The 16,180-nt window shown below is 32.9% G+C and overlaps 2 protein-coding genes across 6 annotated transcripts; one reads left to right on the top strand and one right to left on the bottom strand.

Annotated features, from left to right (window-relative positions):
• Positions 1–548: 548 nt before the first annotated feature.
• LOC110660421 (uncharacterized) lies at positions 549–3,218 on the bottom strand. 3 transcript variants are annotated; one of them, XM_021818753.2, is made up of 6 exons: positions 3,053–3,218; positions 2,864–2,960; positions 1,752–2,109; positions 1,130–1,583; positions 991–1,049; positions 549–864 (listed from the first exon to the last, which is right to left on the bottom strand). In XM_021818753.2, the coding sequence occupies exons 1-6, from the start codon at positions 3,102–3,104 to the stop codon at positions 823–825; spliced, it is 1,062 nt and encodes a 353-aa protein (XP_021674445.2). In that variant the 5' UTR covers positions 3,105–3,218; the 3' UTR covers positions 549–822. The 3 variants fall into 3 exon arrangements, with proteins under 3 accessions (XP_021674445.2, XP_021674446.2, XP_021674448.2); XM_021818754.2 differs by having other exon boundaries at positions 991–1,046; positions 3,053–3,217; XM_021818756.2 differs by lacking the exons at positions 2,864–2,960; positions 3,053–3,218 and adding an exon at positions 2,204–2,612.
• Positions 3,219–9,766: 6,548 nt separating this feature from the next.
• Positions 9,767–16,180, top strand: LOC110660420 (protein IQ-DOMAIN 31). 3 transcript variants are annotated; one of them, XM_058132455.1, is made up of 8 exons: positions 9,767–9,907; positions 10,091–10,130; positions 10,676–10,800; positions 11,465–11,761; positions 12,607–12,810; positions 13,525–13,602; positions 14,389–15,463; positions 15,856–16,180. In XM_058132455.1, exons 3-8 carry the CDS (start codon positions 10,717–10,719, stop codon positions 15,885–15,887), a joined length of 1,770 nt encoding a protein of 589 aa, XP_057988438.1. In that variant the 5' UTR covers positions 9,767–9,907; positions 10,091–10,130; positions 10,676–10,716; the 3' UTR covers positions 15,888–16,180. The 3 variants fall into 3 exon arrangements, with proteins under 3 accessions (XP_057988438.1, XP_021674441.2, XP_057988439.1); XM_021818749.2 differs by having other exon boundaries at positions 10,658–10,800; XM_058132456.1 differs by lacking the exon at positions 10,091–10,130 and having other exon boundaries at positions 9,785–9,907; positions 10,658–10,800.

The raw sequence follows: 16,180 nt of genomic DNA, 5'->3' as shown, positions 1-16,180 counted from the left end.
GAAATCTTGTTGCCTCAATATAAAAATTTGTAGATTGGTTTGATTGCAACTAGTGGTAGATCGCATTAATTATCTTGTAGAATGAGAGAAATGATGCTTGGCATGCAATTGACTTTTTGTCATTTGTGAAATGCATTAATGAGTCCATTTCATGATAAATTTGAAAACTTCTGATTTAGCTGAAATTAAAATTCAAGTATATATATTTTTAATTCAGTGATTTACTTAGTTAATGGAGAGTTCTTGTTGCCTGTAAAGGCTTGCTAAGTTGCCCATTAAGTGTGTAATATAAAGTGGTGGGTAAACATTTTAAAATAAAAGTTCTGCTTCGTGTCCATTCTACAAGTAGTGCCTTGCATTTGTTAAGAACTTCAACGACTCTACAGTTCACCAAAAAGAATTATACAACAATCAGAATTCTTTTTGGTGAAATTATTATTAAATTTATTTCATTTGAATTCTAGCACTTGGAAAAACCAACCTGGGAACTTTTATTATTGCATCCAATTTTCGAGGAATACCTTTCTCCTGAAAAGATTGATAACATATTAAGCCAAAAATAAGTATATAATAAATTCGTCAGATACAATTTGTTTGACCAGTAAATTTATAGTACTAAACGCCAATGCGATGCACATTAATCATTAAACAGACATAAAAAACAAATGAAATTGTCTCGATCTCACACCAGACTGAAAAACACTATCTTCATCTTGAACTATTGTCTCCTGAAAAGCCCTCACTTGGTAAAAAAAAAAAAAACTGAAGACCCACAAAGAGTACGAGAATGATATGATTGAGTATGTTTTGCTGCAGAACTGTCTAGCTGATTTCTGTCAGACTGATCTCCATTGGCGGAGCATCCTAAAACAGAACAAGATATTAGAATCCATCAGCAGAAGTCAACCAGAAAATTAAATTGTACAAGCGAAGCAGATATGGATCACAGAAGTCTATCATAAATAGAAATTGTTTAAAAGATTAAATTACCAGATTTTCTTTGTTTTCTTCGGGTGTATCGCCATTGGCAGGTGGGCTTATTGGACCTGCTGATAGAAGAATACATTAACTTGCAGCCAGCCAATTATATTGAAAATATTCATTGTATAAACGGTGATTCTGTGTCTACCTTCTTCAGTAGCAGATTTCTTTCCCTGCTTGATTTTGTCCTTAACTGGCCTCTGGGGTTTCCTCTGCAGCTTCTGACCAGCAGTTCCTGAAGCAGATCTTGAATTCGCAGTGTTCTTGTTCTGAGATGCCCTGGACCTAGGTGCAGTAGTATTCTTCTGTGTGACCTTCTTGGCTGATTCTGTGACTTTGGAAGCTTGAGCAGCATCAGCATTTAAAGACCTAGGCGTCAGTTTCCTATTTCCCATTGAGGAGGAGCTGAGGACTTCATCATCAGATGATCGAGTTCCCTCTTCAGGTACTTGAGAACAGGATTCAGAAACCTGCACCTGCTCTTGATTGTCCGCAATACCATAGCTCTCAAATAATTCTTTCACAGATTCCCCAATTTCACCAAGTTCATGATCATGACGTTGCACATATGATTTAAGCTCATCCCTCATACGTTGGAGAGGCTGGATTTGATTACACATTTGAATACCAAAGCATCAAATATCAAGATATCCAATAAAACACAAATATCAATACAACACAAAAATGAATTCTATATAAAGATTATTGGCATCAGACATAAAAACTAAAGCTTACAAATTAAAAGTGAGTAAAAGATAGAATTGGCATACCTCACATCCAGCTTCCAAAGCAAGCTTGAAAAAACCAAGAGAAATTGAGTGCTTAACAGCAGATTCAGAGAGCTTAATTTGCGATAGCCAATATGAAGCTGAAGCGAGCGTGTTGAACCTCTTTCGGCTTGCTGTCCTGGAAACATCAGAAAGAGGTGTCTCACTTTTCCCCTGATTGTTAGTGGATCTCTTTGTTCTAGCCTCAGAGATTGGAGTGATGTTCAAAGCTGGTTTTGCAGCTGGAGTGACCACTGACTTGGCAGGAATAGACAACCTTCTGGGCGGCTTGGCAGATTTGTCCTTGCCAGAGAGATCAAGAACGCCCATGCTTTTACTTACACTTGACGCAGGCTTTCCCCTGAAAAATAGGAAAGCAAACCTACGTCAGCATAGGTAGATGTTGTACCAGGATAGAAAGAAAAGAAAGTCAAAGCTGCTGGTGTTTGTTGCACCGTTTTGAGAGAACTGTAAAATTACAAAAGCAATCATGCAAAAATCAGCTTAAAAAGTGGGCTAAGTGAAGGACTGATCGCCATGTATCCATAAAAAAAAGGAAGTTATGGCAATGAAGGCACCAAAAGGATAAACTGACTGGATCCGGATGTTCTATGCAATAATTTAGGTTTTATGAACGAGAAAAGTCAAAGTTGGAAAATTCCCCATTGGGATTTTGTTAGATGCACAAAGGCCCTCTCATCAGAACAAATTGTAATTCAATTTTTCACGTTAGAAAAGCGGATCCATCAAATGATTTAACTATAATAACGGAATAGAATTCTCCCTAGAAATCAAGAAAATGAAAAGCACTTATCCCTGTATATTAACTGCCTAATTCTGCCCAGCGACCATTTTCCTTAAAAATGAAGTGTAATTCAATCACCACAAGTGATTGAAATACAGAGACATGATTATGCAAAATTCAATTTCATTTCTCTTAAATTATCCGACAGCGTAATTAACTCATTATTTCCCTTGATTTATAAAAATAAAAAAAATAAAAAAAAATATATAAAAAAAAACTCATTTCCTCACCACGACATATGACAAAGATATAAAGGGGTTGGTGGGGGAATCATTCACTCATTCTATACAGGGAAAAGTAAGGAAATTACCTCTTGGAAGCAGAAGAATTTGACAATTCAGCCACCAGTGGCTTCTCCTCTTTCGCTTTCGTCGCCGATCTCAGCGGATACCTTAACTTCGACTTCCCTAACATTCCCAAAAAAAAAAAAAACTACAAAAATCACAAACAAAATTAACAGAAGGCTCCCAACAAGTAGAGCGAAGAAGAAATGGCATACCAGGAACAACAGCAGCCTGCTGTTCTTTAACTTCTTTCACAGTCTCTTCCATAATCAATATTTTCTTTTTTAATCAAAGCTTACGAAAATCTGCAAATATTTTTCGGTGATCAACAAGAACACAACTATGGTTTTCAATCCAAGACAGGGAAGATCTTATAAGCAATGAAATCTTCCTTTTGAAACATGTCCGTTTGGGCGGGAATTTAACAACTCAAATTTCAATTACCTTTTCGTCACACTCTCCCTCAACAGTCTACTCTCTCTGCGCATTCGACACCTGGCAATTTCTGACGCGTGGCTGCTTGTGATAAGAGTGATGAGAGGAGTAAAGAATGTGGTTTGAACTTTGAACGGCGGGGAGCCTAGATGGGTCCCATGTAAAACGCTTATCAATCAATCATGGGAAAAAAAAAAAAATCAGTTTTGGGGAAATTTGAAATTCAAAATCATGAGCCGTTGAAACATGAAACTGCCTTTGCTTTGCGGTTGAGAGGGAGATGGGGATTAAGGATTCTCTCTTGGGCTTTTTTTGTCTTTTTCTCTAGTTGGATTTGGATTTGATGTCTGCGATCTGGCTTTGGTGGGCCGTGATAAATTAAAAGCGTGGGCCACGTCCCACTTTGCATTTATATAGTGGGCTAGATGGTGTCCTCGACATCTTTCAATGTTGATCAACGGTTGTGATGAACTTTATCAGAATATATTTCTCTGCCTTTCATAAAACCTTCCATATGAGATGCATTTATTAAGAAAAATTAATGTTTTTGAAAATTTTAAGGAAAATATACTTAACGCGTTAAACCGTATAATAAAAATTAAATTCACGAGAAATTGAAGCCACATCTTGTATAAGAAAAATATTGTTTCATTAATAACATGTTTGTTATTAAGGTTTAAATTATTTTTTAAAATTAAATATTATTTAAATTATATTAAAAAATATTTTAATAAATAGTTGTTTTACCGTTTAAAAGTATTATAATTAAAATATATTAAATTTAAATTAAATTTTAAAAATAAAATTAAAACTAAGCATACCATTATTCTAAGTAAAAATTGTTATTTAGTTTTTGTATTATAACAAAATTAATGACTTTTTTGTTATTGTATTTTGAAAAACATATTAGTTAGTATTTAAGTTTTGATTTCATTCACACACTTTTATCTGTCTATATTTTTTTTTCCTCAACTTCAATGTTAATGAAAAACACTTTTATCTTTAAATTTTTATAATTATAAATATTTTTGTTATTAAATTTTTAGCATTATTAATATTTTTGTCCTTCGTTGATTACCTTTTAATCCATTGATTAGTGATTAAATTGGTAAAAATAAAATGAGAAACTAAATATTTTACAAAATTAAATATGATAGACTAAATAATATATTTTTAGAATACAGTAGAATACGATAACTAATTCATTAATTTAATATAATTAAAAAATCAAATATTAATTTATTCCTCATCTAATCACTAAGATAAAATGAATCAACAATATGAAATAAAATTTCATTAATCTTTTTGAGAAGATGATAGAGGCTTTTATGGCCTAAGTCCTACATGATACAAGCCAACAATCCATGAACCTAGGAAAGAACTCTACCCATTGGAGTAGCAAAGGGAGCCAAAAAACGAGATTTCAAAAGCAATATGGGGAGAAACCAGAGCCTTTTGCTGGAGTAATGCCACAAAATACTTTTAGTTGAAAGGGCAATCAGCATCCATTGACTACTTTTCACAGAAGAACACAAGTCAAACACTAGAGCCTAGTCAAACCAAACAAGAAAATACAACACAATAGACTCAAAACCGAAGAAAGCATTATAGCAGCCAAATTGTTCATTCCTTCGCTGTCTGAGAAGACAAAACCAGCCCATCAATCGCCTGAGCTTCCCATGCTGAGCCACTCACCGAGGATACCAGAGTTGAACTATAAAGGTGTGCTGGACGACATAATGATCTACCATTGACAGCATTTTTAATGCCTACCAGATACCATCCGTGGCACACCAAGATCACCGATTCTTCATCTAGCCATGGCTAATCCCAAAATAGATTTATGCTTAACACCCTCACCATTTAAGCTCCCATATTTGCAAGAAGACCAAATAAACAACCTAGTTAGGGGGGAACTTATTACCCAGCCGGAGAAATCAACGCCTCTTTCCCCCCTCTTCAAGAGTTCGTCTTACATTACTCCATATTATTAATTACAAGAGATTTGTTCTTTTTAACTTCTTATCCTCTTTTAAAATAAAAAAATGAATTTTATATAATAAAATGATTATTTAAATTAATATTTGTAAATTGAAATGATAAATTAATAATTAATTGATATAAATTTAATATCTTTTGTCTATCTATACACATATCAATTTCTCTATAACTACTTCTAGCACAATACATCATATAACTGTCTCTAAATATTAATATTTTACTGATTTATTGGTTCTAGGCAGTAGTTTGGGTGTTTGGATGTAAGACGAGACAGATCTTCTTTTCACGACAACATGGTATTTGAGCAATCTCAAAATTAAATTTTAAATTAAAAATAAAAATCAAATAAGACATCACTGAATGAAATATTATTTTTTTTAATTTTTAAATATTAAATTTACTTATTATTTTTAATTGAAATAATTTAAAAATTTTGAAAAACATGATAAACAAACAATAATTATTTTCAAAATTTACAATATAAAACTAATATTTTTATTATTAAAATTAAAGAAAATAATATTTTATTGTTGTTTATAAAAAATTAGATCTGTTTGGTCTCAATTAGAAAGTTTAATCTACGGATGGCAAAGATTATCGAGCCCGACCTGATCGACCCTGAACCTAATCAATTTTCCCTGACCCCAACCCGACCTCGTTTTGTGCAGGCGGGACGGGAAGACATTATCCTCGCCCTCAAACCCCCACCCCGCACAATAATATATTATTATTTTTTATTAAAAAATAATTAATTTTTATATATTTATATATTTAAATATTATAATTTTAATAAAATATATAAATATATTATTAAAATAATATGTAAAACTTACATTTCTAATTATATTTTATTTTTTAATAAATAAATTTATATTATATATTAATAAATTAAAATAAAAAAAAATTCCCACAAGAAACCTGCCCCACCCAACACTCCAATGGGGAATGCCCTGCCCTAACCTCGAACTCCTGTTGGGTGAGGGCGGGAGGAGTGATCTCCACCCCTGACCTACTCCATTGTCATTCATAGTTTAGTACTTATTTAATTCAAAACTTGACTTTGAATTTATTTGACCTTAACCTAAAATATAGTGACTTATTTGATATTCATTCTCTAATTTTATTCTATATCTAATGGAGATATAATGAACTGGATACAATTAATGGATTATATGGTGAGAGGTAGCTCTTTCCATGATTAGTTTCTTTTTGGTATATTGAATTTAGGTATATCCATAATAATAATGAGTTTAATATTTAAATAATTTTACTTTTCTTTTAATGAGTGTGATTGTAATTTTTTAAAGAGATTATAATTATTAAATAAAATACTTTCACTGTTTTTTTTTTAATTAATAATAGAATTATACTTAAAATTATAAAGTTTTGAATTTAAATTTTAATTAAAAATTACTAGTCTCAAGAGAAAGAATATCTCCAAGGATAAAGGTTAAATAATGTTCATAATTATTATTTTTTAAATCTTTTGTTTAGTGTGGATCTAGGAAATTTTGTTATGGGTCAACATATAAAATGATTATAAAATGTTACTAAAAATATAAAAAATAATATTTTATAATTAAAATGATTAAAAAGTAATAAAATTATAACATTATTAAGGTTATTAAACACGTCTCTCTATTATATTTTCATTTAATTTAAAATTTTATAAAAAGAATAGTTCAATAATTAAAATTTAAGAGATCAATTTATAAATGTACACATATATAAAGATGGTTTTATAAGAAATAGGGATCGATTGATCCCTCATTTTTACATTTACATCCATCACTACTTTTATCTCTTCATTCAAAACAAGAGCTTTAAAAAACCTTTATATGAAATGATTTATTGTAAATTTTTTTTTATTTTAATAAATAAAGGATTCTATAATTTTAAATGAAAAAACATTTCAATTACATGAATTAATCACAAAATAAATTATGTAAATTAATGGAATTAAATATTAAAAAACTTAAAAAATTAAATTTCATGATTTTTATCTTATAATTACATGACTTTCAAAAGTTATGGAAAGAAGCTAAAAATGCAAAAGGGAAAAAAATAATGAAATGGCAACAAAAGAGGAGTGGGGACTGTTGTGGTAAGAAATTGAATGGAAATTAAAGGTTATGATTTTCAAATTTACGTAGTTATCTTATAGTGAGATTACTACTAAGCAATCATAGAAGCAATGATGAAAGCGTTAGCTAACAATTTTATTATGCTATAATAATCCCCTTCAACATTATATATATATATATATATGTTAAATCAATATTGTTGTCGCATACTGCTTTTTAGCTTTTGTATTCAAACTGAAATGTGCATATTATCCTATAATTTTTGATACGCTAAGATTAAATTTCCTTTTCAAATAATTTTAAGAATAAATTTTTTAATCAATGTGTCATATTCAAAATAAATGATTTTGAAATGCTTTACCACGGATACGAACCTTAATTAATAAGGCCCAAGTCTGAAACCAAGATCAAACTCTACTCAATGAAACAAATCCAAATCAACAAGCTTAAACCCCTAAACAAACAATCTTAACTGAAGCAAGTAAGAAATCTAAAGCCTTTGCCTCCACAAAATTGCTGCTAATAAGGATTGGACAAGCGAAATCTATTGAAAGCCATATCAAGAAGATTCTTCCTCCATAGAAAAACAAGAAAGCAGCCGAAATAAGAAAAATATTACATGATTGACACTATTAGCATAAATGGGTCAAATTTTGTTTTTTTTTTTTTTAACAGAGATTGAAGAAGCTTTTACCAATTCAACTAAATAGGTTAACCCAAATTCTGTAATATTGTTTATTTTTAAAGTATTTTTATTTTTATTTTTTTTTTAAATTCTGTGATTTTTTTTTTATTCCAAATTCTGTGATATTGTTACTATGTACTGGCTCGATGCTAATCATTTTTCTTCCGTAATGCCAAGTTGTGTAAAATAATAAAAAAATAGCTGGCGGTGACACGTCAATCCACGTCAGGCATTCTAGAATAGTGTCAATTACATTGTGCATATATATTTTTTTTTATAAACTTTTAAATTTACATCATAAAATCATACATTTTTATAAATTTCATTAAAAAATAATTTACAATTTAAAGATTTAAATTATAAATTATACATTGAGAATAATTTAAAACTTATCTTGTACATATAATCAGTTAGATAAATTCTATTAATTTTTATTATCATCAAAATTAAGCTCACTTAAATTTTGGGTTAACAACTTTATTATAATTACAAATTCAGTTAATTAATTTATTAAAAATAAATTTAAAAATTAGGAAATAAAAATAAAATGAAAATTATAAAAATAATTGATGATATTTTGTTTTTATTTAGTTTCTTGTTACGTGACAAGGCCAGGGAAGCTGATGCTCCATCAAATCAACACAAAAGAAAAAGCGGAAAACCAACGCCCATTATTATTGCTATTTAAAATATAAAGTTCAAAGTCTCTGTCGAAGCAAACACAAAATGGATAATGTGTTATTCTTTTAATATAAATTCAAAAATAAAAAAGACTGGAAAAATGGAATATCGGCATAATTAATTAAAATAAAAAAATTGTATTAAGTGCTCTTTGCTCAATATTGAAGCAATTGCTTGATTAAATCTGTGCAACAACATTCTCAACTATGTAATTCTGATGCTTGATTGATCCCTTCACATCTTTTCCCTTTTCTTTATTAAATTATTTTATGTCAAAGTACATAGAATATTGTTGCTAATTTTTTTCATAAAATTGGGTTTGAAATTGATTAATTCATGTTTAAGGTTCCTAATTTAATGGAATAAATATATGTTTTTTCAAAATTACCACAATCACCTGTTATTGTTGAATAACAAAATATAAAGTAATTTAACAAAACAATAATTTTTTAAAAGTTATTTAAAAAATTATATCAAAATAATTTTAAAAATTATGAATAATAAGTGGATTAAAATTTTTTTTTGAATTTTTATTTAGTATGAGGGGCCTCGATCTTATCACTCACATCTTGCCGCAGCAGGCAGGCGAACCCCCACTGCAGCGTGGCGCGCATGCACCACTCCATACCAACTCTTTCACAACCCCAACATCACCTACAACTTCACGCGCCACCACATCGTTCTCGACTAACATTGCCGTCACTCAACGACGTCTTAAAGTTGCACGCGCTACTTGAAGCGTAGGACGGGGGCAGCTGTAGCGACGGCACACGAGTTAATATACCACCGAGTCTGAATAAAGAAGCTGGACACTTGTCCCCGAAGTAACTGCGCTGTGGGTACTCCCTAGCACGAGAACTTTTAATTTTCACTATCATCACCTGTGCTCGTGCTCACCGTAAGTAATTGATTTCCCGAATTTTTGCACCAACCTGTTTGATTTAATTATTTCATTAACTGTATACTGTCAGTATCCGTGAGTAGTTTTTAGGCTAAATATGAGCGCGAGTACAGAGGATAAAAAACGGTTATATTGTTTTTCAATATTTTCAATTTTGAGGGATATCTCTAGCTTTGCCAGTACCATCACTGACAGAGAGAACAAGCAAAGCAAAGGCAAAAGAAAAAATCGATATCGCTTTAGATCACTACATTTCCTTTGCTTGCAAGCGCACTCAATCATGGTACTCTCTCTATAAATCACTTATATTTTTCTCTATCTTCTTCACATTCCTCGATTTCCTTTTCTTTTTTTTTTTTTTTAATTTTCAATTTTATATATATATATATATATATATATATATATATATATATATATATATACACATATTTTTTTTTGGTGATTGATTGCTCATGTTTTGATATAGGAATGGTAGATTTGGGATTTTTAAGTTACACATTGTTCAGGTAGGTTCCAGATCTGGTTCAAATCCAGCTTGTTTTTGCTTTTTAATCCTTTTGGTTCCTTTTTAGATTGGTTGTTTCTGTGTTTTGATGCAGTTTGAGTAGTTTTCTTGATTGGACTAGATCTTTTTTCTTGGGATCTATAGTTGGCTTTTCTGGACTTGCATTTTTGCTCCTTCTCGCTGTTCCACTTCCTCTCTGATTTTGGTTCTTTAGCTCATTCCTTGATGGGCATTTCAGCTGATATTTAGATAATTGGGAATTCTATATGGTAATTTGTTGCTTCAAAAGTTGGAGATGCTGTGAAACTAAAACAATTAAAGGGAGAAAAGACGTTTATTTTTCTTCGTAATTTGCATGTTGGACTGTGATGTTATGAAAATTATGCTGTATTTGATTGGGTTCAAGTAGAAAACTGAAGTAATGAATGCAGTGAGCAGATTTGGTTCAGGCATTTTACGTGTTGCGACATTCTGAATTATATTACTTCTTCTGTTTGCAATTTATGCATGTTGAATTTGTTAACGCAGGGAAAAATAAAATTGCAGGAACTGGGGTTTGGATTTCTCTGGTTATCATTTATCCAGTCATGGGCAAATCACCAGGGAGATGGATCAAGACCGTACTTTTTGGAAAGAAGTCTTACAAATCTCATACAGCAAAAGGGAGGGAGGTACTGCTTCCTCTTTGCCTCACTCACCCCTTCTTTTAATTAGTAGCTGGTAATACTTACCTAATTATTGCGATCATCACATCATACACTTCAAATACATGTGAAATAAGTACTAATTCTTCTATTTAATGTACCTTTGGAACATTTGATCTCTATAACTTTAGCTTCAAATTAAGTTCCATCTCATTTTAGCTTTTCCTTTCTTGTTTCTGTCTTGATCTTGATGGAATGGAATTGAACTCTCAACCCTGTGCCAGTCTTACCGTTTAGGTAAGACCTTATGAATAACAGTGTTACATTTCTGATGATAGAAATGCACCTTAAAGTTACCTGGCTAGGCTATGGCTTTTAAGATGGTTTATTGCGGAATTATAACTGGGAATTTATAATTGTTTTGGTGGCAGTTGAAAAGTTCAAATTGTATTTTATATTTTGATATTCATGTAAAATTTTCACTTTGCAGTGACTTGTTAGATTTTTCTTTTCTTTCTTTTGTTGTCTTTTTTCTTCACTGAAAAATTTGCGTACTTAGTGATATATATCCATTTACTTTGGAATCACTGGTTTGATGAATACCAGTATGATTTGACTATTGACTTTCTCCCATGTGTATCAAGTTACAGTAGGTGAAGATTTTATTTGTAACTTCGCTCATTATGTACAGAGAACTGCAAACGAGAGAGAAGTATTGGTTTCTGCAAAGGCATCAGAAGCTGATTCGATTTCTGTTCCTCCTGTAATATCACATCCAACCCCCGTTATCACTGTTCACTCGGAAAGGCAGTTAGAACTTGAGAGCCAAGAGACTGCAGACTCACCACATAATGGGGGCATATTGTTGCCAGGAAATCAAGAGGTAGATTTACAAGGGTCTACAAACCAAGCCACTTTATCTGATGCTGAGAAAATAAGGCAAGAGAAAGCTGCAACATTGGTACAAGCTGCATTTAGAGGTTTCTTGGTAATCTTCTCCTTAGAAGTAGTACCATTCTAGAAAGTCGGATAATTTGTAGCAAACTTGTTAAAATTGTGTCTCCTTTTGGTTTTGGTTGTGAGACATTCCTTCGTGAGAGCTATAGTGAGATAGGTCATAGGTCTGTTTCTTAGGCACTGGGTATTTCCCTAGGAGAGGAGCATTGCCAGTTGCACTAGCACAACTCAAAAACTAATAAAGTTTTCATTTTGTTTTTCTTTTTCCCATCTCATTCACAAGGGTTTCTATATTTGAAGGGTGCAATCCATGCAATCCACATAAAATTATGTTCACTATTTCTGTGATAAATGTAACCTTCCTTGCCTCTTCAATTTTGGCTCTTCATACACATACGGAGTCTCCAGCTAGACAAGTAGAGCACATTAGGTTAGAGGATAGAAAGAAAAAAAGGGGTAGACCTAAATTGACTTGGAGGAAAGTAGTACAACATGACCTAGAAGCATTACAAATTTCTGAGGATTTAACCCAAAATCGTTTAGAGTGGAGAAAGCGATTCCATATAGCCGACCCCAAATTTTTGGGATAAAGGCTTAGTTGAGTTGAGTTAATCCCACTGTTTGCTCTTATGGACTCGTAAGATTTTCTAATGGAATTCATACCCTGGGATCCCTGCCCTAGACACCCCAGAAGAAGAAAAACTTTTACATATGCACATGGGAGGCATCTCCTAACTGCCAAAATGATTCTCTGGTTGATATTCTAGCCAAATCGATTTGTGGTTATTTTACTATTTGCTTTTGCATATGACAAACCATATCAGATTATGTTCAGTAGGGGCTATAGATATACTGATGTAAGCTTATTATGCAAAGGCTCGTCGGGCATTTTGGGCCCTTAAAGGCATAATAAGGCTCCAGGCGCTTATCCGTGGGCACTTGGTCAGGAGACAAGCTGTTGCCACTTTGTGCTGTGTGCTGGGAATTGTCAAGATGCAGGCACTTGCTCGAGGAATAAAAGTTAGGAATTCAGATAGAGGGCGGCATGTTCTTAAAAAATGCGGCATGGTGAAGCCTTTGGTAATTTCTTGAGTAATCCCTCCCATAGTCAATTGCTAATCATGCCCCATCTTTCTTCATGAATGTTATATATTCTCATTATGGCTCATTCAGAATCTCTAATGTAATGATAGTTTGATAGTTGAGTTAAATATATGAAATATACCCTTTACTTGCATTCCTATGCTATGGTTGGACTTGGGGCACATCTAAATGGTATGGGACAATGACCTTAGAATTAGATGTTTTTATGTACTATATTGGAGTAGCACAATTATCAAATTATTTGTATAAGCCCATTAGGCTACTTTCACTTGCAGATTGTCTTTGTAAATTTTAAACCTTTCTCGATGTTGCAAGAGGCAGGTTATTCAATATGGTTTATTTTATCATAAGGTTATCGTACAAATTAAATAAGTTAAGTTTGCAATTTTTCTTATTGCATATCTGTGAATTATTGTTTTAGTATATATTATTATTAGGAAGGTGCAATGATATTTTGAATTACATTACATGTTTTTGTCTGTTTGTGTGAGAGAGTGAGATCCATTGGAAAACTTAAATTTTGTTTCAGCATGTATCTTGGAAAAAATCTAAAGAGTTCAACCTATACCATCACTTTTCTGTTGTTGGATGTGTCTTATCCTGACCACATGCTCAGGGTGAGACTAATTGGTGATCTACATGTTTCAATTTGACTATTGTTTAATTTCTGTATGATATATGTTTTCACAGGGCAAGCTTGAGGATCCTAATGGAGCTAATGTTTCTATCCAAAAAGCAAGGCTATCAGCAAATGCTTTTGTTCACAAGGTATGATGGGTGTCATTCATTACTGCCATGTTATGCCTGTGGGAAGGGACATACTATTTCTTTCTTTTTGATAAGCAGTTAATTAAGTTACCACAAAAACGTGTAATTTATGAAGATGAACTAGATGAATTGATTATTATGCTTTTTCCATATTGCATCTTGCTTTATTTGTGTAAGCAGTAAGCCGCTTCAGCAGAGAAAATAAGCATGGCCGATGGCCCCAGCATATTTTCTATCTGATTGAGACATAATAATGATATTGTGTAAGGAAATTTTTCAACATAATCTCCTGAGCAACTCATTTCAGGGCCTCAAGAGTGTCTTATTTCATGTATTAAGGTTTGGTGCTGATAGAAGTACGAGTACATAAAAAATAATCCAAGCAAGACCTACCCTTTCAAACTTTTATTCATTGCTGAAGTTTGCTGATTAGGAAACATCCAGTTAGTCAAACTTTCTTCTGTAATGACAAGAGAGTTGTAATTATCACGATAGCAGTATCTTTTGCAAATTTTCAGGGGAATGTTAAACCCTTTGCTCCTTAAATGATTTGACAAGGTTGCATCTGCCACATATCTGGGTTCTATGCGCTTCCTGTACCTTTTATACATCGACATTAAATCAACATAGATCTATCTACAAGAACCTTTTATGTTTTTGGTGGCTTTCTTCAATTTTGGGGTATGGTTGTTTAGTAGTTTGATTAATTAGTATCAACTATAAAATATGCATTGATTTTATTTGCATTTTTTATCCATTTAATATCTGCTGGGTTTGTTTCTTCAGCTTGTGGCTTCATTATCTACTGTGATGCCTTTAAACCTTTATTATGACTCTGCGGAACCAAATTCAGTTTCAAACTGGTTAGAACGTTGGTCAGCATCTCGCTTTTGGAAACCAATTCCCCAACCGAAGAAAATTTCTTGCCCAAAAACTCAGAGAAAGCAGGTTAATGGTCATATGCCAGAAGCTGAAACTGGTAGACCAAAGTTTAGTGTTCGGAGGGTCCCTGCTGCAAATTTCGACAATACTTCAGTGCAAGCACCCTCTGAATCTGAGAAACCGAAGCGCAATCGTAGGAAAGCTTCAAGCCATGCAACTGATACATCGCAGGAAAATCCACAAAATGAGCTTGAAAAGGTAAAACGGAATTTGAGAAAGGTTCATAATCCAATAATTGACTGCTCTGTTCAGTCAGAGGTAGATATTGAGAAGCCAAAACAAGGTTTGGAAATTGTATCAGGCACTTCTGGTGATAATCTTTTGGGACAGAATATGAATAATTCAGGGGAGAAGATGAAGAAAGAAGCAACTTTGGCAACACACAAACTACCTGATATGGTGAAGAATGAACAAACCTTGATAGCACCCAAATTACCTGATGCAGAAACAACTCCAGAACCACTAGGATTAAAGGAAGCTTCAGAATTACATGGTGATCAAACTGTTGTTGAATCAATGCCTTCAGTAGAGAATGGTGGTAAAGATGAAAATAATTCTGGTACAAATGGGGAGTTAAGCCATAAGGAAGATCCAACAATCAATGAAAATCATAAATTCAGTAGGAAAGCCTCTAGTCTAGTAAAGCAAGAATGTGCAGAGAATGGATTACAGAGTGGTCCAGCACTCCCAAGCTATATGGCAGCTACTGAATCTGCCAAGGCAAAGCTGAGAGCACAAGGTTCCCCAAGGTTTAGCCAAGATGGAGCTGAGAAAAATATTCTCGCTCGGCGTCATTCTCTTCCATCTTCAGCAAATAGCAAAATCAGCTCACAATCACCAAGGACACGGACTGTTCATTCTGGGGGCAAAGGGGGGAGTAAAAGTGACAGATCTCTGTTGTCATCAAGAGAAGGAAATGGTATGAAATTTTATCTTCTCATTTGAATTACTGATTTCTTGCTTTATCATGGGTTGCCCTTGAATGCATCATATTTCATAGTGAAATGACTTCTGAAAGCAGTTTAAGTCGAACTATTTCAAAAATCACTTCTTAGGAGCTAGGACATAAATTTCTAGAGTTGTCCTTTCCATATTCAAATGATTTACATCTCCACTGCTATGCTGTGAATTTTTTCACCCTTCTCTGTTCATGTGATATAAATTATCACCTTGAGGAAGTTCAGGTACTGTCATTATCTGACTTCTTTCAAACCTAGCAACTCTTCACTTTTAAATAGAGAACTATTTAGTGCTGTCAAACATAAGGACCCTGTATTTTGCATGTAACTTGAATATTGATTAATTTTGCAGCAAAGGCAACCCAGGCTGAGTGGAGGAGGTGATTTTTCGCTGCCTTGGGTTTCAAGGGGTTAGCATGAGTAGCTGAGTTCTGATTTCATCTGCAGTTGTTGTTTTTGTGTCTGTGATGTAAGATTATGTTGTGAAACTAAAAGCTTGGTCTGTAGTTGAAAGTTTGTTGTCCCCATGGTCTTGTTTTAGATTTTCTTGCGGTGGTTGTGTGAGTGAATGTACATCATAGGTTTTGAATTATTCGTTCTGCTACAAATTATAGATTTATTCTAAACTGTGGTTGGACATGATCTTTAGCTGTTAATAATGTAATCTTCTTTGCTTC

The sequence above is a fragment of the Hevea brasiliensis genome, chromosome 13 (assembly GCF_030052815.1).
Source record: "Hevea brasiliensis isolate MT/VB/25A 57/8 chromosome 13, ASM3005281v1, whole genome shotgun sequence".
Lineage (NCBI taxonomy): Eukaryota > Viridiplantae > Streptophyta > Magnoliopsida > Malpighiales > Euphorbiaceae > Hevea > Hevea brasiliensis.
Note: the sequence above shows the minus strand (reverse complement) of the source record. Positions and strands in the feature narration are given on the sequence as shown.

Bases quoted from the DNA above. Each gene is read 5' to 3' on its own strand.
- LOC110660420 (XM_058132455.1), top strand. From the start codon at position 10,717: ATGGGCAAATCACCAGGGAGATGGATCAAGACCGTACTTTTTGGAAAG. The intron at 12,811-13,524 runs GTAATTTCTTGA...ATGTTTTCACAG, and splicing joins GCGGCATGGTGAAGCCTTTG to GGCAAGCTTGAGGATCCTAA. The intron at 15,464-15,855 runs GTATGAAATTTT...TTAATTTTGCAG, and splicing joins GTCATCAAGAGAAGGAAATG to CAAAGGCAACCCAGGCTGAG.
- LOC110660421 (XM_021818753.2), bottom strand. From the start codon at position 3,104: ATGGAAGAGACTGTGAAAGAAGTTAAAGAACAGCAGGCTGCTGTTGTT. The intron at 2,961-3,052 runs GTATGCCATTTC...TGGGAATGTTAG, and splicing joins GCAGGCTGCTGTTGTTCCTG to GGAAGTCGAAGTTAAGGTAT. The intron at 865-990 runs GTAATTTAATCT...GTTCTGTTTTAG, and splicing joins AAGAAAACAAAGAAAATCTG to GATGCTCCGCCAATGGAGAT.